We start from the raw sequence: 21,695 nt of genomic DNA, 5'->3' as shown, positions 1-21,695 counted from the left end.
TACACAATATATTTATATAATACATAAATAATGTATTTTTTTATTGAAATAATTCACATCATAAACATGTACTGCTTTTATAGCAGAGGAAAGGCACTTTCCTTCCAGATTCATTTCACTTTTTAATTATGTATGTGTGACTCTCCATACACATACATATAAATTTCTATATACATATGATACACATACATTTTGTTTACATAAAGTGTTGAGATATGATTTGTTTTATATAAGGGTTTTATATTATATAAGAAAAACATAACTTTTAGATTCCAATCTTAACGAGCGAATTATCGAATGGAGCGAATTATTTCGCATTTTTCTCTGTGTGTCTCAAATATATTTACAGCCATATAACCAGTTTATCTTTCATTATTAAATCAGTTACCTATACAATATTATAGTATACTGCCTAACTTTTGACAAACTGGGAATATCATCTTTAAGATATCGATTAAAATGATTAAGGATCTGATTATTTCTGATTAATATTTCGATTATTACAATCATTTCTAGACAGCTGCTTAAATGGTTTGAGCAAATTCTTATTCGATCTTTGACTGCTTTCATCTGATCAATTCTCATTATATAATATTAAATACTAAGTATTAGACACAAGCATTAAACAAAGTATTATAATTATATTTGGTTTCGCAGTCTGATCGAAACAATTTTCATTTCAAAGATGGATTAATTTCATTTTTTGTCGATTGAATTATCACGACATCGATTTGTTGTTTCTGTAAAATTTACGACATGTCAATTAATTCGTATTTTGTCGCGTATATAATGAAGATAATTCATAACACTGACGACTATGAGCTTTTTGGTACGTTGTCAATCGATCGTTCATTATTTATTGATCGTCAAATCTAATGGCAGATCTTGCTCCATCTCGGCGACGTTCTCGTTCTTCACTCTGAGATCCTGACCGCATGTATTGGCGGTGTCCATGATGTTGCCCCAAACGTTCTCCAACCCGTATCGCAACTCCATCGAATCCAGCAGGTGTCGAAAGACCGGGTTCTGTGTCTTGAGAATAAGATCCGAGAGAATTTTCGTTTTCCGGAGGATGCTGTCGTTGCTGTGTACGCAGCACTTGTGCCGGCAGCAACAATCGGCGGCGTCCTTGAGTTCCTCCTTGAGAGGCGTCTGCTCTATCTCCATCTTCAGATCCTCCGCCCGCTTGATCACCGAGTGTCTTACCGGATCAGAGTTGATTGTATTTTCCTTTTTGCAGGGTGTGCTATTGACAATTGACTCAATGTTCCTGTAGTCGACCGTAGAAGTTTTAGTGACGCTACACTCCATGGGTTCCTCGGTCTTGATGGGCGTCGATTGCATCCCGATGCGTGGCGTTAGATCAGATACTCGGCCGGGGCTTGTGTGAGGCGATGATACCACGGGGCAGTCCTTGATGATGGTGCTACCGGAAGCGTACATGGGATTGACTTGGATTCTATCTGGTATAGTATAACTGTCATCGTACATCCTTGGATAGATCTTCACGTCTTGCTCGTACGGTTTTGGTGGAGTCATTTGTTCCTGTTCTTTTCGCTGTTCCTGGAGATTATACATGTTGTTCCACTCGACGAAACTCTTCTGTTCTTCAAAGCTGTTGCTAGCCTTAGGACTGGAACCCGATATGCTGCTCTCGATGCTCGAATTTTTCTTATCTGACTCGGAATACGTACTGCTACTCTGTTTATCAGGCGAATTCACGTCAAATCTGGTTTTCTCTTGAACATTGCTATCATCAAAACTCTTCTCTTGAACCTTATCATTGTTGTTTACATAATGGCGATAAGTTTTGACATGCTTTCTCAACGACGATGGATCGGTGTACCTCTTCGAGCAACCCGGAACCTTACAGCAGTATGGCTTATCCACGGCATGAGTTCTAGTGTGTTTAAATCTATCCGAGGAGTTTGAATAGGCTTTATTACAACCTTCGACGGGGCAGACGTAAGGACGCTCGCCGGTATGAGAACGCGCGTGGATCTTCAGGTTCTCCGCTCTGCTGAAACTCTTATCGCACTGGAAGCAATGGTGCGGCTTCTCGTTCGTGTGTGTGCGTACGTGGACCAGCATCTTATACCTGTAAAAGGTAGATAAATGTTCGTCAAGAATGCAAAAGCGATTTTTCTCACATGTATCAATATATTTGAAGGAATTTTACCTCGCATTAAACCCACGCTCGCCTCTCGCGCATCCTTCCCACCCACAGTAAAAGAGACCCCGCGGACCAGGTGCAGCGTGCAACCTTGCAACGTGTCCTGCAAGTTGTTCCAGGGATGTGAACCATCGACCACAATCATGCCATCTGAGAAAAAGAAAGAAATATTATAACTCTGTCCTTTTAAAGTGCAATTTTTTTTTTAATTGCCAATTTATCTTTGCGAAATTGCGAATCATGACTAATCGAAAGTGTGATGCAGTGAATGCAGCCTTTCGACGTGCTGAAATATCGAAATATCATTTGCGTCACGAATATGCTCGCTGACTCGACCAATTGATATCAATTGCGGCCATTTTGCAATTGCCGCCGTTTGACATCAGTTTATTGTAACGGAGACCACGATGTTCGGTACTATTCCAGTCAACGACAACGAATTCCGCCAATTAAGTGGCACGGATATTGTCCACGGGAGGTCGTGGATCAAGGCAATTTCGAGAGAGATTTGATTGGCCGGGGCGGCTATCGTCTTTAATTTTTTTTTTATTTACAAGTAGCTACAATATTTTCTATATATTATATAATGGGTGTTATAAATAATGCGTTTTTAATATGATTTTAAAATAATGTGTGCCATATATTATTATATATATAATAATAATAAGTGTGACGAAAAATATAATTGACATAAATCTCATATAATAAAAAAATAAATATAATATAAATAATTTATAGAAATAAATATCTTTGAGGATCAATTGCGAGTGAAATTTAAATATAATTAAAATATAATTAAAAAACTGTGATCTTAGAGTACGAAATTTATAGTATGATATGCTGCGTGATAAGCTACGGCTTTCACGCGTCTGTCGCGTGAAAAAAGTGTCTTCACGATAATCGAGTTCTCTGAGAAACCATAATAATAAATTATTTTTTGTTGGTGATAACATCAAGTCAATAGAGAGTTGGAACTTGATATATCGTTCACACCCATATCACTCGACGGACTCGAAAAGTCGACGTTGTAACAAAAAATATTTATAAATATTTAGTGATTCGTCTTTGCGGTATCAGCATAATTTCCTTCTTTCGTTCATTATCGGAAATCGCTATCGCCCGTTCTTACATCGAGTATAAATTTTATTGAGGACGCATAGACTTTAGATATAATAAACCAAGTCGATTGTAAACCTGTTTATCATTAGAGACACACATCCTCCTCCCGCGAGAGTAAATTGCAAGAGAATCTAAATTCCGCGAAAGCTCTTAATCTCGCAATAAGACATTGTATAATAAAAGGAATACTCGTCGAGACGGACTTTAGAATTTTCTCAGTATACGACGAATAGAGAAACTTCTGACTATCAGTCGAGATACAGAAAACTGGATGTAACCGGTATGCACGCGCCACGCGCATAGAGATATGTGCATCTACATTGACAAGAGACAGATTAGCGTCGTCTAACGAGAAGAGAACGTCTGCGACGACATAGTGCAAAAATCGAGAACGACGTATTTGATTGCCTCTAAAGTATACGTCTATGCGATAATTCCATGATAACAAAGACAAGCCTGAAGCACATTGGTTACAATTTACAGCGCGTAATATAAAATTTCTTTAGATTAGATAAAATTATATATATATATATATATATATATATATATATATATAAAATTTATACAAATAAATTATAATTTAATATATTTGTTATATATTTTTTATATAATGATAATTTATAAAAAAAATATATATATATATTTGTAAAAATAGATGTTCGAATTAATCCAACAATTTTTGACACATAATTGTAATGAATCTATCGCAACAAGTGTAACAAAAATTTCATCTTTTCCCTTCTCTTTTTCTTTCTCTTACCTGCACTTTAATTGGGCGTTCTCGCCGGTCCTGATGGTACCGAGTTCCAAGCTCGAGCTGGACGCGTCCGAGTCGCTGTGTGCCGGACTCGGGGGACCACCGTTGCCAAGGGTAGCCGGGGACACCCCGGCGGCCGGTGAGGCCCCCAGTTCCTCCTCGGCCGGCATCCTTCGCGGCCAAATCGGAAGATCCAGCGGACCTGGTTGATGCTGGACGTTGAGGCTCCCGTAATAGCTCGGACCCGGGCTGGTGGTATAGCCGGAAACCGAGCTGTAAAAACCCGGGGCAGTTCCTAGCAGGGTGCCCGGGTAACGAGCGGCGCCGTAGGGACCAACGTGAGTTGGCATTCTGCCCGGGACGTAAACAATCATTTTTTTAATCATCTCCTTCCGCGATTTTATTCGCCAAAGACGTGCAGATTTCGCTCGATCGTCGCTTTAATTAGTGATTGCCCTTTAATTCGCGTTTTATGTAGACTCGATTATGCGTGCGTATTTACTTAAGAGTGTATATGTGTAATTGCCGTGAAAAATTACAGTCTCTGTTCCTCTCGAAGGAATTTCCGCGTGATCTCGCTTTCTTATTCTGATCCTGCCGCTCTAATGATCTTTCACGAGTTGATGTATAAGCGCATCCACCAATGTCGTTACTCTAGATAAATTCGCTCAAAGCCTCCGCAATTTCTCGTATACTCACAATACACACCGTTAATGACTATTTTCTCGATATCTTTATTGAGTTATCTGTTTGAAAGTTATCTTAACAAGAAAATTGTTAGCTATTATGGCCACTTTTTTATTTATAAGCCGGTTTGAAAAAATTTTAATCTTGATTGTCAATTTTAATTATCTTCCTCAAGATTTTCTATCGACAAAATGATTTGCTATCAACTGGATTTTTTTCTGCTTTTGTGTTTCCTTCGCACACGTTCGTTTTTTCAAATTTTAATGCTCTGTTTTTGATAAAAATCTCTCCTCGGTAATGGAGATCGTACGTTGTTATCGATTCAATTTCTTTCGCAATAATTTTTTTTTCCTCAAACTCGTATCACCCCTTGCCCTCGAAAGATTCGCCTCACTAGCGATTTTCGATGGCACCGGGTCTGTCACGTCGTCGCGGTCGTCGTCGCCGTTGCCGTCGACGTACTTCCTCAAGCTCGCGTCGCTGTAAAAAGCGATCCGGCCATTGGACTTGAATACAAGACTTTCCAGGTCTTGCTGGGACACGACCCTCTCTGCCTTCCTGAGCACCGTAGGTACGACAAGCCGTTTCGCGATACGATACACACACACCACCTTGCGCGCACCCTCTATTTAGTCCGAGTCCGTATCGTCAAATATACTTGAACCGGTTGGACTTGAGTATACGATAGCTGAGAAATTGCTTGCTGTACTTGATCGAGAACATAACTGGGCTGGACAACCGTAGTAAACGAATCATAAAACACTGCCGTCGCACTCCCGTAAATAGTTTTCGCGCGTCTTATTTTGACGGATTAGGTTAATAACGCTGATAGCAGCTGAGAAGACCTCCGAATCGAGATGCGCGTTTATTCAGCGAACGCTAAACGGTTCGATCGATGCTAAGAGAATCCCATTTTTTCCGATCGTTTGTCGTTTAGTCGTCGGGAACGGCGATCTCTCGAAGATGACGTGTCGCAGACGACGAAGAATGGAGAAAAAAAAAAAAAAACAGCGGTCAGAGCTCGGGATGAAGCTCGATGAACTTTTGCCGATTGAGTTGTAGTTGGCGCGATCGCCCTCTTTATAACACGTTGGAAGAACTACGTATCAGTGCAGTCGTTTATTTATCGCACTTTCTTCGACAATCTTCGCTCGAGCGCTCGAGATAAGAGCCCGCTTGAAATATTGTAAGAACGCTACTAACAAAACGAAACATGAGGAATATCGAACTGATGGCGATGACGGATGCGCAGGCTTATATATAGTCGCGCAATCATCTTTATTGCGCCCCTCCATGAGTATCACTAATATAGAGAAGAGAGGAATGATAACAGTTTGTCGCGTACTCGTCAGTGGCCTTCTTGATACAGTCGTCTTAGCAAACGAAAGCTAATATCAAGCCGTTTCCACAAATAGGCTAATTAGCCTAGAGAATACATGTTTCACAAAAAATAATCCCGTTTTTTAGAAATTATTTTAGCATTTATTAAAATAAATTCGATTTAATAGCGATGACTGATTTAGATTATTGTTAAAAATAATATTTAAAAATTTCTAGGAAAAATATAACAGAATAATAAGAATAAATTACGCATATAGAATTACGTGTATAGAAATTTCATTGAAATCGAAATGGAAATTTTATGCAAGCTGAAAATTGTGATTCATTTCGCAGACATTCTGTTGACGAGATGAAGATTGACCCCTGCTGACCTACAAGAAAGAAAAGGACAGGTGTACTGCGAAGAAGGGGAGATTGCTCGATCATCTCCCACGGTGTAATCACGATCCCCCGAATTCGTTGATTTCGTCCCACATAGCTGCTGATCAACAAGATGCGCGGGTGGGAACAAAGTCCGCGCGTATCTCGCTCGTTATCTCTCTCTCTCTCTCTCTCTCTCTCTGTCTCACAACTGGTGACGCGTTATCTAGCGTATTAGCACGTCGGTGTGAATTGGTGGGCTGCAAGCTGAATCAACAAGACCGACTGGATAATTTCTCCCCGGAGGCGAAATCACGCGCTCTCGCGCGAAAAATGACGACAGCGTCCCTGGATGATAGTCGGCCGCTTCCACGGCCGATCCATGGGAGGGGATCCTCGTCATCAGGAAATGACCAAGTCTGTCGCCGTTTCGAAAGACGATCCGCGCGAAGGTCACTGTCACGTGGTGCTTCGAACACGTTCTTGGCGCGATGACGCAATTGATAAGAGGAGAAGGCGAGACGGACGGGAGGTGGCGATGTACGATCGCGTGCGCGGCGCTTAAAAGAAACGACGATTAAAAAAAAAAGCATCGATCGATCGACGATCGATGCGAAGATATCGGGGCAGATAAAGAACAGCAACATGTGACCGTGAAGGCGCGATTCATAATTGGATGAGCGCGCGTGTCGACACGACGATCGCGATGATCTCGTTCGAGTGTATGACGTGACCTCAGAGATCAGCCGGATTGTTAGGCATTACGAGATGCTGTCTGATAGATATATCCAACCTGCGTTACTCTCGATCGTGCGTTATTCTTGACGTAGATTCGCGATGCAAAAAAGGAGATTGACACGCTATTATTAATCCGCGATGTATCAAGGTGCGAAATATCGCGTCATGCGGTGGAGAAAAAATTCCGTATAATTCGATTTGTCACGAATCATTTGTCGCGACAACACTTGTATTCACTGAGTAATCTCGTAAACGCGATAGGTGGCCAAACTTTCGTAAACATGGCTCAATTTTTCAAAATATTCTCTAAATATTTGGAGTTAACGCGCTTAATCGTAAACGACTTTGACCGACACTACATCTCTTGAAGCCACATGTTGACAACAGTCACTGAGGCAAAAGTCAAGGGAATATTGTTTTTATTCTTAGTGGCATATTGAAATCATTATCCAGCACACAGTAAAAACTCCGAGTGCTATTAAAATCTTCGATTTAAAAAAATTTATTTATTCGAATGTTTATGCCTATTAATCTTGCACAATGGAGATTTTATCTCTATATTTAGATAAAGCGGAACGTTCAATTCTTGTTCTCGTTTATTTGCCGAGTTACAAACGAGGCCGTAAACGTGCACAATGTTATTAACGACGCCATTAATTAAGGTATTTAATTCCCCGTTGTAAATCGTAACGCCAAAAGCGATATTTATAAGGACCACTTAGTTACACCGGAGGAAAATACGTTTCTTATAGACATAACAGATGTCGTAAAAGCACACCACGCACGCGAGAGATAATGGTCCATTCTCCACGCATGAAAAGTCAGACGCGCGAGCCTCGTTCCGTTTTTCATGCCGTGGAAGGCGATCGTGGCTGACGCTTCGCGAAGAAAAACCGGAGGCAAAATCCGTCTACTTTCTTCGATTACAAAGGGAAGATGAATCCGATGATCCGTAAGAAATCTCCTTTATGCTGTAGCTTTGTTCGGTTCGCATCGATCGTCTGATTTATAACACGAGGATAATACGGCGGAACAATAATTATTTTAATCATCACATTTTCTCTTATTTTTATTTATTTATTTTTTAATAGATTATTATATACAAGAGAAAGATTTTCCGTAAGAGAATTCTTCTTTCGTAGATTATCTGAAAATATCGCGAATGATATATCTTTTTAATAGTGACGCTTCTTCGGGGTGTTAATTGAACGGCAATCTAATCTCGTCGCGACTTGGAATCCGTATGTCTGGCGGTTTCAAGTAAACAAGTTTAGACTTTTATCGGTATCAAGATCCACCTGTTGCTATCCACGCGAACGGTTCTCAATCTCGCCGAAAAACGATCGCATTTTAGCGTAATATAATTAAAGAAGAGATTATAAGAAAACTAGACATTTAATTACTATTGGTATTTCTAAATTAAATATGTTATGATATATAAATTAAAATGCAAGCGAATTATTTATTTTTCTTCAAAAAAAGGGGGGAAAAAATGAAGAGAATGAATTATTCAAAAACGTGAGAGAACGTGCATTCTGACATTATCGGTATTGACTTCTCGATAACACTGTTGAGGGGGTCCTCTTACATGAACTGCTTGATAACCGAATAAACACAAATTTAATGACGCCCATCCATTACTTTAATATTGCAGCTTAATATCGCGTATTCACGCATTAATTTTTATTGCTGCTCCATCATATAGATATAGATATATTCTTTTATCGTTTAGCACGCAGCAATATTTCGCAAGAGATAATCCGATAGAATAACTTAAGAAAGATATGAAAATATATGGAATAATTTTTTTTTAAATAATAAACTCTTCAAAGAAATTATCGTTAAATTAGTATGTAAATAATTGGATAATTCGCGTGACAAGATAAAGAATGAAGGATGGGGTCGTATAATCTTCCCTGACGAGACAAACCTGATGCCGGACAATCGATAAACGTTGAAAAAAATGCAAGATCGACTGAGAAACACGAACGCTATTCGTCCCGCGCGATCTTAACTTGGAAAATAATTTTAGCGTTGTGTGTCCGTCCTAAGCGATCGTATCGCATCGTTCATTTCGTATGCGTTTTATAAATTTTATGGTGTGTCGTTCACAATCTTAGTCGTCGTTGCGGCACGAAAAAGAGATCTGCGATATATGTATACAAGAAATATTTTTTTGAACATTATATCACGCGCGATAATTTTATGTAAAGTCATTCACACACACACACACACACACACACATGTAATTCAACGTTTGCTTTTATGTATGAAACTTCGTGCGAGAATCGGTCTCATTTCCCGAAGCATTTTTAGCTCTTTTTTTTAGGTAAAGTCATTATGCGATCTGAGGACCTTGATCGATCTCACATACACGCACAGGACGCTATAATTTATACCGGTACGCATCAGACGATATTCAGTTCTTGATTCATCCTCCGAGAAAAGTACCCCCAGCGACCTTACCTTAACGTTAATGAATATTGTATGGCCACCTTTCCTGCCCCATCTCGCCTTTTCTTCTCTCTCTCCCCCCCCCCTCTCCCCTGACCTTTCCTGCAACCGCCGGTTCCCACCCTTCATCTCGGATGACACCCCACGGACCGGGCTGCTGGCGTCGGCGTGCTTTGATCTCGGGGAACGCGGCGAACAGGTAGAAGAAATCGAGACGGAGACTAGAGGGGAGAGCAAAGGAGAGAGAGAGAGAGAGAGAGAGAGAGAATGTCTATATGTGCGTATGCGTGTGAGAGAGAGAAAGATGGGAGAAAGGGACGAGAGGGAAGATTACGGCTCGAGACGGAGATTCCACGACGGCCAATGGAAGAGCCGGGCCCGACGCTAAACTCGAGAAAATATGTTTGGAGTCTTTAGATTGAGATCCGGGAGAGAGATAGTCCTATTCCCCCTCCCCGCCCCTCTTCTCTTTTCCCTTTAACCCCCTTGCCTCCCGCTATTCTTCCTTCGCCACCGCTGCTTATGATGCGTCCGTGAAACGCCGAAAGAGATTTTATTTCCCTTCGCCCCGCCACCCCTCGCCAACCACTTCTTCCCCCTCCCGCAGATCTTTCATTTAGATTTGATTCCTGCGCTTTCCCTTGGGGATACCCATCGGGCCCCGTGATCTTTCGATGGGCCCCGGCTCGCCAGTCGGGGGCGACCATTTCGGTAGCCGTTACGTTCCTCGGGTTCTGTTTACGATGATTGTGAAAAATTGAATCGCCTCTCTCGCGGAAAGAACTCCACACGGCGCTCCTTTTCGTGTTTAACGCCGCCGCCGCAACTAATAATTTGCTTTCGACATTCCGAATATCTCCTTAATTAAAGTTACGTTTAAGGCTCCTGCTGGCTGCGCGGTAGTAAAATTTGGCGCACACAGACTGAACGTTATTTAGTATCGAACTTTCTTAAGATGATACTCTTTCAAGCATTCCTCGCGCACGAGTAAATTCAATTAATAAAAGTAAAAAAAAAAATATATATATATATGGCTTCCTCCCTCCCTTTCTCTCTCTCTCTTTTTTCTCTTTTTCTTTTTCTATCGAGTTTAATGGAACGTTGAATAGACAGAATGATTCCTTAACGAACGCGAGTACAATTCTTCTGTCAAACATTCATTAACCTTTAGAGGCTTTTCGTGTCGATGGGAAGAGAAGTTTCCCCACGGGAAGCCGTTTCGAGGGAAACCTTGAGAAGAAAATTGGATCGCCCCATGCTCAGCGAGAGACCACTTTCAGCGGCGACGAGGTGGGAAACCGAATATATAGATCGCGTGGCGCTTTGCGTGTGGTTCGCATCACAAAAATATGTCCGAACGAAGAGAGAGAGAGAGAGGGGGGGGGGGGGGGGAAAAGAAGGAAGGGGGTGCTCGATCTCCCCTGCATGTTGCACAGCCACTCCATAGCTCCACCGTTGGCTCACAGCGGGGGTTGAAATTCCCGCGATCCATGCGCGGCATCGCGTCTTTTTATTTCGTCGCGCTGTTGGGGGGAGGAGTCCAGAGGGGTCGCGTCGAGGAGAGAGAGTTTGCCCTTTTTTTTTTTTTTATCTTCCACTCTTTCGAAATCCCATCGGCGGCGCGGAACCGGCCGATAGTCTCGAGTGCCGTGAGAGAAACATACGGAGAGAAGCTAGACTCCTTTGTGAACTTCTTCAAGGAGGCTTCTTCCGAAGCGATCCTGTCGAATAAAGCGACGATACGATTTTCAACGTATATTAATTCCTTTCGACGTCGTGCGGGTAGGCGCAATCTCTTCGTCCACCGTGCAAAAATCCGTACAATTTCAAAGCGTGGAGGAGTTTTTCTTCCGGAATCTTTAAAAATTCCCCGAAGTTATCGAAGCTAGGAACAAAGATCGATGTCGAGGATGAACGTGCGTGTTTCTCCGTTGATTTACCGCGCTTAAAGACGGAATATTAATATCGCGATGGCGTGCGCCGTGGCTCGGGCCTGGGTACACGCGTGTGCTCCCCACGGATGCGAGTCGTGCCACGCACTCACACACGTAATGCGCATTACGTACGGGACAGGAGGATGGCTACCGGTCGCAGCGGGAGAGCACGACGGGGGTCCTCTACCTCCGCGCCGACTCGAAACCTTGCTACCGAGAGGAAGAAGTGAACTCTCTCATCTCGCTCCGGCTTCATCTTCCTTTTCCTCTCTTTCTCTCTCTCTCTCTCTCTCTCTCTCTCTCTGTAACACGTATTATCCATCGGTCTCTCCCTCGCTTCCTCCCGCGGCTTCTCTTGGTAATCTTTCGACGATCCCTCGTGGCACTACCACACGTTGATTCGTCGATCCTGCTCGGTCATGTGACCGGTTTATAAGGCTGGCAGACGGTGCACCACTTGTTCGCCGCGCCTCGTCTTGAGAGTTGTACCGTACTTCCGTTTTTTTTTTCTTTCTTTTTTTTTTTTTGTAGGCAACCCAAGCATACGAAATTCGGGGTACGGGCAATTGATGTAGAGCAATTGTTATCGGTGCTACTTCGGTCGGGAGAATAGAAACAATGGGATAGCATCTGTGCATCGATGCGATAAGGAAGCGGAGGAGGAAAAAGATTTCAGGAAATTACAGGCTGCAAAATCGTACATTATCGAACTTCTGTAGTTTCAATAAAGAGCTTCTTGAATGTGCGCCTTTTTTTATAAATTTTTTTTTACGATGTATCGTAAACAGTCGGCGACGAAAGGAACGATAAGAGAGGAAAATTACGTCTCATACTCGTGGGAATATATATATATATGAAGACATTATCGCGATGCGAACGACGACGAAGGACGACAGAAGTTTGACCGATGTCGTGTAAACATTACGGAGATCTCCCCCGTAAGGGTCTACGAAGAGGCCCCCGCTCCCCCCCCCCGCCCCCGCGGGGCACGACGTCGGCGAAGCGCCGCACGGTCCGCTCGCACGGCGCCAGGGGCCTATTAAAAATGATGCTTAAAGAACGAATTATGGAAATGAGCCGTTATACCAGCTCCGGGCTCCCATATTACCGACGACTTAGCCCGTTCGCGTTGAAATTACAGGTTGCGAGCACCCTGCCCTCCATCCTCTTACTCTACCCATCCACTCCTAAGCCGGGTAAGAGGGATCCCCGCTCCTCTGCCCCCCGCCCCCTCAGGGTGGAATACATTACGTTGATTTTCGGAATTGAAGATTAAATCCTCCCGCCGTGGGGTCTCTCGTTCTTCCTGCATTCTCCTCGCGAGGACGATCTTTGTGTGCGTGTGCGTGATACGCAATGTTCTCTTATTGTCGAGAGAACGAGAGACGCCAATTAAATAATTCTGCCATTAAGTCGCTATCTTACGACGATCTTACATCGGCGTCATTATTGCATTATACAGATACTAGTCTTTATTGACGTACAGTAGCATCGTATTCATGAAGATGTTAATGTCCCGATAAGATTCTCAAGATAGAAACAATAAATTTGTAAATAGAATCTATTATCTCTCGCAGTATATCCTAAGATATGTCTTGATATGTTGATTACATTGTCAACAAACTAAAAACCCGTTTTCTTGTTTAAAGAAATTGATAAGAGACGGATAGAAACTGATATCGTAACTGATATTATAACAATATTATTGTATAATAATATTCTTGTGTAAAAATATTGTGATCAAACACACATTTTTTAGAAGGAATATTTATTTTTTTTTAAGATATATATCGTGATTATATCAGTTTTAGGATTTTTAGTAGAGAAATAAAATTTAAATAGAGTTATGAATTATTATGAAATATTATAATTATATGTGATGAAAGAAAAGTTAAAATAATAGAATTAAAATTCCTTAAAAAGGAAAAAAGACATATAAATAAAGATAGACTCGTGCTTGCCTTTCTTCTCCTTTAAGCGATTAAGTTAAATCTCTGAAGCGATTTTTTTTTATTCTTTTAATATTCTTAACAGACCCATACTTATATAAATAATTCCTTTTTTTTTTGCAGAATTTCTTTTCCTTGTAAAACGAAGTATTGATTCGTTCAATGATTCACAGTGTGATTTATGTGCGCCTTTACCTTGTCCGAAAAATTTAACCTGGTAAAGTCCCATGGAAAGTTCACGAGGTGAAAAATAAATAGAATGGCGCACGAAATCCCGGTGCATCTACAAAAACGTGTCCCTCCGAACCCGCCGCGTTGTTATAAGTGCTCGGCCATCGGGACACGCGATCGGGAATCTCACCTTTGCGCGTTTCACAGTTTCTGAAAAGAGCGCGCGGCGTGCGGTAACATAGGAAGGAAAATATTTGCCAACTCTCTTCCCCTGTCCCTTTCCCCTTTTCCACTGTTTGTACGACGTACAGGAATGTCTCGGCGAATGGCTACACGGGAGGTTGGAGGAATATTTTCGCAAACACGAACACGTCAGGTCTAGAGTCGCGCATTCTTCTCCGGCGAGTGCATTATCTACGGTGAGATCGGTATACTTATTGTTATTTTTATAAAATATTTCTAAAATTCAATATAATATTAAAAATGCTAATGATAAAAGAATATAATTATTTATTTTCGAAAAAAATTCTCAAATTTTACACGCGACATATGGATATAGGACATAGTCCCTGTGGGTAATCACGGTTCTCAACCCGCCTTCGAAAAATCGATAATTAATCATGAATTTCACACCTCTGGTAAACCGCAAGAAAGAAAGCCGTTCCACAAGGGACACGGAAGGATCTCATTCGGCAGCGCGGTCTGACTGCGAAGCAGGATCCGGAATGAAAGAAATCGGAGGATAGGGAGCGCCCTGTATAGACTATGCCAACACCCCATAGCATCGCGCTGTGGAATTTTGTGTTGGTGAGACGAATCGCTAAACTGGACCGCATTGACAAATGATTCGAACATTTTGTGCCGGGGAAACCGTCGGCGAGGACCTCCCACATCGAATAAATGCCGGCGTCGCGTACTTTTTCGTAGCCTTTCTTCCTTCCTTCGTTTTTTACATTTTCTGCCATCCCAAGGATAAGGCCGTGCCTTGCGATGACACGATCTGCGAGGTCAAAAATAGACGCGGTCCCCTCTCCCGCGAATTTTATACATCCATCATTAATTCCTTTTCAATTTTGCGATTGATTATTATCAGTACTTTCATGTATAATACATTTTATTTACTTTATTATCGTTATGTAACATTATTATTGAAAGGTTCGAATCTATTGTTTCAAGTTTTAATGAATCGGCGAGATGTTTCTCTTTTATGAAAAATGTGTATAACTTTTAAACTTCGGTGTTGTATACAAATATCGGTGTCTTCTACAAAGAGCATTAATTATTCGAATAAAAATTAATATACGTATTAGTATATTAATTTGGCGATCAAAAATGAACTCGATCAAAATAAAGTTATTCGATTAATTATTTAAAGTCTCAGAAAAATATCTTCAAATTTTTAATCGCACTTAATTGTATCTTTGCGTTTGAATACGCACGTTGTATTTATAAATAAATACTAAATTATACCGAATTATTAATTTATATCAATTATCAGAAAACAAATCCGATCTATTTAATTGTCAGAGAGAAATGTATTATTGATGAAATTTTAATAAATTAACTAATCACTCACCTAAGTATAATTATGTGCATACTTATTTATCGTTTTTTCATTCTAGTTATACTTTTTTTAAAATAGAAGACATTTGTTTATAAAAATTTGTCGCATTTCAAAACTAAGCTTAACAATTATAACTGGTGATATATACAAATAGAAATAAGGGAAATCATTTTAGATGTGACGACATTGTATTGCATAAGATCTCTTCAGTATCTCTCAACGAGTCTATTGCTCTACTAATAATAGCGCAAATACAGTGCCCGCATTATGCTCGTAGTTGAGCAACATGTAACGAAGTGTCACCTGTTAGAGAGCAAATGGATTCACAAAAGCGATTAAATCGACGAATTAAAAGACAGGACAATAGGAAAGCTTGAGTGCAAGATGTACGATAAAGATATTTCGACATAAAAAAAAATTTCGATCTTTATATCATAGTAGTACTGCATAAAGGCTGAGGCATTTTTCAAAAACATTAATAAAATTACGATTACGTGAACTTATTATTATTATTATACTTGTATAAAAATTTATAAAAGATTTATAAAATTATAAAATATATTTGTTTTCTGATTATCGATAAAGATAGAAGAAAAAATATTTTTATTATTATTTTTATTATTTTTATTTAAAAATATTTTAATATTATTTTTATTATTACGAACTTAATGATTTACAAATTAAAGAATTCGTGGAATCGACATGTGTATGGAATTCGATGAATCCGGGAGATTCTTCGCATCCACAGAAAGTTCGAAATATTATCAGCATGACGTAGCTCGCTTTAATAAATGTGAGAATGCTTTATAAAGAGATCCATTGTAACTCGATGCCGGTCTATATTTATGACACTCGCTTAGGCTACTACCAGCACACTCACGAAGCGCGCACTAAAATTCCAGATGTCGAAAGTGACAACGACGTTTCGAGAATATCGACGAAGTGAGATGAGAAACGTAATGCACGAGAGATTTTCCAGAATCTCTCTAGGGGGTTCGCGCGTGCAACAAAACATGCGCACGGGAAGTCGTCGCTCCTCTACATGTGCACGGAGTGTCCTGGGGCTTCTTCGTAGTTATGGTGGTGGTTCGCATGGTATGTCTCGACGCGAGACGTAAGACACCGTAGCATACCACACACAACGCGACACCTCGGTTATACGAGTTGACCGAGGACTCCGGCAGGACCACACACGAAGGATCTCGTTCCTCTCTCCCCCTCCCCCTCCCCGCCTCACTTTTTTCCTCTTTCTCCTCGCCACTTGCCTTCGCGAGTCCTTCCTTGTTCCTCAGAAAAATAAAAAAAAAAAAAGGATCGGCGTGTTCTTGGTGGAAGGACGCGAGCGGCCGCGGAGAAGAAAACCGAGAAGGAGTCACTTAATCATGCCATTAACCATGCACGAAAAGGAGGCTTAAAAACACAAGCGGCGTCCGTGTCTCGGTGACGCCTCGTTACGAAATCGACACGAAAAGTCACGAGTCATAGGCATTGAAATCGTAATTACGGCTTCAAAATTAATGAGAGGGCAATGCCGCGATTACCGGCCGTTTAAAAAAAAAATCAAGTAATACAGGACGCTTATTTCACGCTTCCTTGGAGGCATTAAAAGCATTTTTCGGATTAATTATTTATTGATTGATTTATTCGTTTAAAACGTGATCACTATTGCAGTGTTGTGTAGAATATTTTCCTGAAATTTCGCTGCAATCGCGAACGTCGATGTTGACAAAACATACTGCGGATCTGATGCATGGTGAGAATGACAAAAGGCAGATATGACCGGACTGCTCGTCTAGGATTCATGCGGGTTAGAAAAATCGTCTGGCAGCAGGGGGGGTCTTCCCGCATCGTTACTAATTGTGCGTTTCTAAACTCCGGCGGCTCATTGTTCTCTTTAAATTCCAAACTAGCCACCGACAATGTGATTTTCACCGCCAACGACCTACGAGCGCAACGAAAGGTACAAACCGAAAATTAGCTCACAATAGAGCGTGCTCGTCTACGACCTACGGAGACTGTTTTTGTGAAAAAAAAGAGGAGAATCGACCGACGGAAACCAAAACATCTCATTGTTCCATTTATGGCATGTTTTGAGTATCCTTCGTGCTTACGTCGGTCGGTGTTTACGAAAAGCGGCGTGTTCACCGGTTCGGTACATGCGCAAGATATACTGAAACGAGACGCAGACAGTTTGCAAAAACTCTCTATATTGCAGGACGCAACGGGTGTAATCGGAATTTCCTATCAAATGTATTTGATCGAAATAGGGCGATTCCGGCATCATTAATGCGCCGCGACTCGGAACGCCAGGGAACGGGAAAAAAAAAAAATTATCCGACCTCGTTCCGATATGCTAAGGATACATAATCGAGAGAATGAAACATTGTTTTTCGGCAATTGCGCGTTTTCCACGTTTTCCGTTCGCATTAAACTCTGACAAATAATTAAAAATCTACGTCAATTTATAACTCGGAGTCTGCAAATGTCGCAATGCCGGGAGCGAGATGTTTAATTGCAGAACGACAAAAGAAACCGTTAAAAGTGCTCGTCATTCTCCGGACAACTAACTTGACGGCGCACCACCGGTTGGTGCCCGTGGATTCCCACGTGGGCCGAGCGTCGAAGGATGCGGGCCGAAAATATGCAAATTTATATGCGTATCCCCGATGCGCGATTCCTCATCCTGCCCGGTTTACCCACTTGCACCCGGGGACCCGAAGACCTATGGGAGCCTGTCACTCTCTCCTGCCTTCTCCGCGGAGTCATTACCATACGTGACCATAAATGAAACCTGTCTCGCCGCGTAACAATAGAACAATCTCCTCGCGCGCGAGACACAAAGGCGTCGTATCGTGTCCCTACGTGCGCATACATATGCACCCTCTCATAGATCCTACCAACTTTTCTCCAACTCCCTCCGCATGCCCCCGTTATCCCTCTTCCTTCCCGAGATCCGCGGGATGTCCCGGGCAACGGTATCCTGCGACAGGATACCGGTTCCGACGCGCATCCTGAAGCGGGACGTTTCGTCCTGCTTCCAGGCGAGCGTTCGCCGCGCCTATTGTCTAGGTGAGATTAGGCGAATTCGAAAAATGACTCGGTCGAAGCTGGAAAGCGTGTAACGGTCGCCGGTCGGTTCATAGGTGATCGTCTTTCTGGATTCTTTTTTGAACGAGCCACGGTCAACGGCCGCGCGCCAGGCGGAGATTTCTAGGGACTGGACCCGATCGGGGATCTTTCTACCAGCACGTCGGATGATTCGTTACGACAAGACTCAGAATTTTTTTCTAACCACTGCGCTCGACCAACGACCGCATCGCTCTCTCTAACGAGATGTGACCATTTCGAAAATAATACGTTAAAGAATTGATGCTATTGAAAAATGCTAGTCTCAAAATTTTTGACGTAGACAAATTTTTTAATATATATATATCAGTTCTGTTTTTTGTCAATAAATTTTCGTAGAAGATACTCTATTAAATTAGTTGATCAGGACACACAAAAAAAAAAAATAATACGTTGACGCATCTCGCTTTTGACGTCAGGGTCTTTTTATATTTTCATGCGAGTAAGAGGATTCCTCCGCGCAGACTCCCACACTCTGAATGAAACGCACAGATTTTTACGCAATCTCATTGAATCCGCTGCGGATCAACAGTGATCCACAGCGGGTGCATTGTTAGCGCGGCACGATGCGCTGGATCTCGATTCCGGAACCTCCTCTCGTACCTGACCCGAGATAATCCCATCCCCGGTACCATGTGCGCTTTATCCCAGGGGATCTGGTACACCGTGCCCACCCCTCTTTCTTCCCTCCCGCAGATTCGAAAATGCTACGGGGGTCCTGCTCGAGAAGGTATCCCGTCCTCGCTTTACTTTCTCCTTTTATCTATCGTTTTTCCCCTCGGGCTGTCAAGCTATGGCGAATCTCGTGACAGCGACGACGTTTGTCACCCTCTATTTTTGTCGCCCGAAGCGGGGAAAATGCTGCGTTTTTCTTTCGATTTGAAAGATCATCCGATTTAAAATCGATTGTTCCGGGGAAATTCCAATTGCGCAAAAATATCATCAAAGAAAGCGTTTGTTTGTCGAAGAAAATGACATTTTAAAGAGAAATTGCGAGGAATGTCGAGCACGGATATTGCACACTGTCAAAAATCAATTTGGCATGCTTGTCGAATTTAATGACGTGTGTTGTATCCTTAACGCGAATATTGCAAAATAACCGGTAATTCGACATCGGAAGGTAAACGAGTATTATAATCTGCAAGTCTTTGGTCAGTTTTCGCAAAATTTGTAAAGGCGATTCGTCCTTCGTAACGTTTCTCACGTCCGCGAGTTTAGGAAACTGGTTTGAAAGGTCTTCCGGTGCTGTCGTTTCGTGGAATCTCGGGGAGATCGATAGCTCTCCTCGAAAATTTGATCGCGATAAATTGTGGATCGTTTTCGGTATGTCGAACAAAAAGTAAAAACGAAGGAAAAAAGCAAATCTTTCTTATAGTTGGCGCGAGATGACAGCCTCGAAGATCTCGTTCAACCAGTCTTTTGAGAAATGTGTCTTCTTCATAATATAAATTGAATTTTGTCAATTCGAGATCTGATCCGTAGTATCGAGACTTTTATAAACTTTATGTCATATCTCTTTCTTTTCTTTTTTAGCTTTTTTATGTAAATTATTTATAGTTTTACAATTTTAATATTAAATTCTACTTTCATGGTTTACTTTATGCTATATCTTTTATAAATCATAAAGAATATAGAACCTGCCGTTTTTTAATGCATTTACGTATGTATAAAAAATCGAAGTATAATTAGAACATTAAATTTCAGTCGGTTAAATTTGACAGATCAAACGTTGAATCGCTTAAATTCTAGCTTTTAATATATATATTTTAAAAGTATTGTCATTATGACTCTTACAATCAAGAAATTCAGAAAAATGGAAACAGAATAAAAAAAAAAAAATTCCGTGTTTGATGAGCGAACGATATAATGGAATAAAAACACATATGGGTTTAGAAAAAAAACTTGGAGAAGAAATCCGAGGTAAATATGCAGCCTTCACAAATCGGTATTTACATTAGATTATTATCACGAGAAAAGAAATTGTGAGAGTTGAAGTTTTCGCTAAAGAGAAAATTTTCAAATAAAACTTATGAAGAAGTCACATTGGTTTTCATTCAGAGAAATTACACGTTTGCGAAATAATTTGTAACTCACCAATAGCGGATTAGCCGGTTCTTCGGATCCTCTTTTCAAATCATCGAAATCCAAGATATCTGTTGAGGAGAAATCCCTCGGGACACAGTGTCCTCACCTCACAGGGAAGAGAAAAAACGATTTGCGCACTATGTACTAGTGTCCGATTACAAAGAGATAAGTGAGAATCTCTTCCACGTGGTCGCGTCGCGGCTCCTTGGCGACACAAGTAACGAGATATTTACGTCACGTGGATGTTTCGCGGCTGCAATTTTACGCTTCTCTCCAAGACACGTGCGAGCACCGAGAGGTAGGAAAAGAAGAAACGAAGAAAGACGAAGAGTAAGTAACACAAGAAGAAAAAGAAGAAAGTATGTAAAGTATGTGTGAGTCACGATGGTAAAGTCGAAAGTCTGGAATCGAACCGCTGGTTTCCAAGGATGCTCGATTCAAACTGAGACCACGAAGAAGTCCCTCACGAGTCCCCGGCTCTGGTGTGGGTTTTCGGTTCGTTTTTTCCTTTTTTTTCCTCCCCATCATTCTCTCTCTCTCGCGATCGGTTCTCTCTCAATCCCTCCCATCCTGTGCCTTATTCTCTCTCTCTCTCTCTTGCCACAAGGGATCGGTATCCTGGTCTCCGTTCACTTGTTCGCCCGTTTGCTCTCATCCTTCGTAGTCGATCGTCTCTCTCATTCCTTCGTCAGGGCCGATGTTTGTGGGCCCCCCGGGCCCCCGGGTAGCGGTCGTCGCATCGCTAGGAGAGGGGGCTCCAGTCTAACTTAACCCGGCCGAAACATCTCCCACCACGTGTTACTCTCAACCCCTACCTCTATCGCGGATCTCAACGAAGGAACGAAGGTGTTTGCCGGCTCTCGACCGGTAGTAGATACGTATGACAGGCCACGTGCTTTGTGTGTGAAGATGCAATATTTAGAATTATAGATAACGTTTAATTACGATTAGTATAATCTTTGTCACGATACAATTAAACGCGTCTAACGATATAAATACGAGATTACTTTCTGTAGGTCGAATCGATAATGAAGATATGAAATGAGTACAAGGTGAACGAGTACAAGATTGGAACATTTTAGTCATAAATAGATTTCTGTTCCACGACTGTCAAACTCAGAATATAATGACAGTCGCTATTAATATAAGGTAGTTATTAAAAATATTTCAAGGCTGCTATAAATATCTCAGTGACAAATATGAAGATATTAATATGAATATTTTTCGCGGAATATTT

At 41.5% G+C, this 21,695-nt stretch overlaps 1 protein-coding gene and 1 pseudogene across 2 annotated transcripts; one reads left to right on the top strand and one right to left on the bottom strand.

Moving 5' to 3' along the window:
- Positions 1-11: 11 nt before the first annotated feature.
- On the bottom strand, positions 12-20,907 carry LOC126853863 (zinc finger protein ZIC 3-like). Of its 2 annotated transcripts, XM_050599964.1 has the most exons (4): positions 20,468-20,907; positions 4,053-4,400; positions 2,180-2,323; positions 12-2,098 (listed from the first exon to the last, which is right to left on the bottom strand). In XM_050599964.1, exons 2-4 carry the CDS (start codon positions 4,397-4,399, stop codon positions 853-855), a joined length of 1,737 nt encoding a protein of 578 aa, XP_050455921.1. In that variant the 5' UTR covers position 4,400; positions 20,468-20,907; the 3' UTR covers positions 12-852. The 2 variants fall into 2 exon arrangements, with proteins under 2 accessions (XP_050455921.1, XP_050455920.1); XM_050599963.1 differs by lacking the exon at positions 20,468-20,907 and having other exon boundaries at positions 4,053-5,974.
- LOC126854083 (uncharacterized) lies at positions 7,114-10,098 on the top strand (annotated as a pseudogene).
- Positions 20,908-21,695: the final 788 nt, after the last annotated feature.

This window comes from Cataglyphis hispanica, chromosome 13 (assembly GCF_021464435.1).
Source record: "Cataglyphis hispanica isolate Lineage 1 chromosome 13, ULB_Chis1_1.0, whole genome shotgun sequence".
Lineage (NCBI taxonomy): Eukaryota > Metazoa > Arthropoda > Insecta > Hymenoptera > Formicidae > Cataglyphis > Cataglyphis hispanica.
This window is presented reverse-complemented; position numbering and strand designations above follow the sequence as displayed.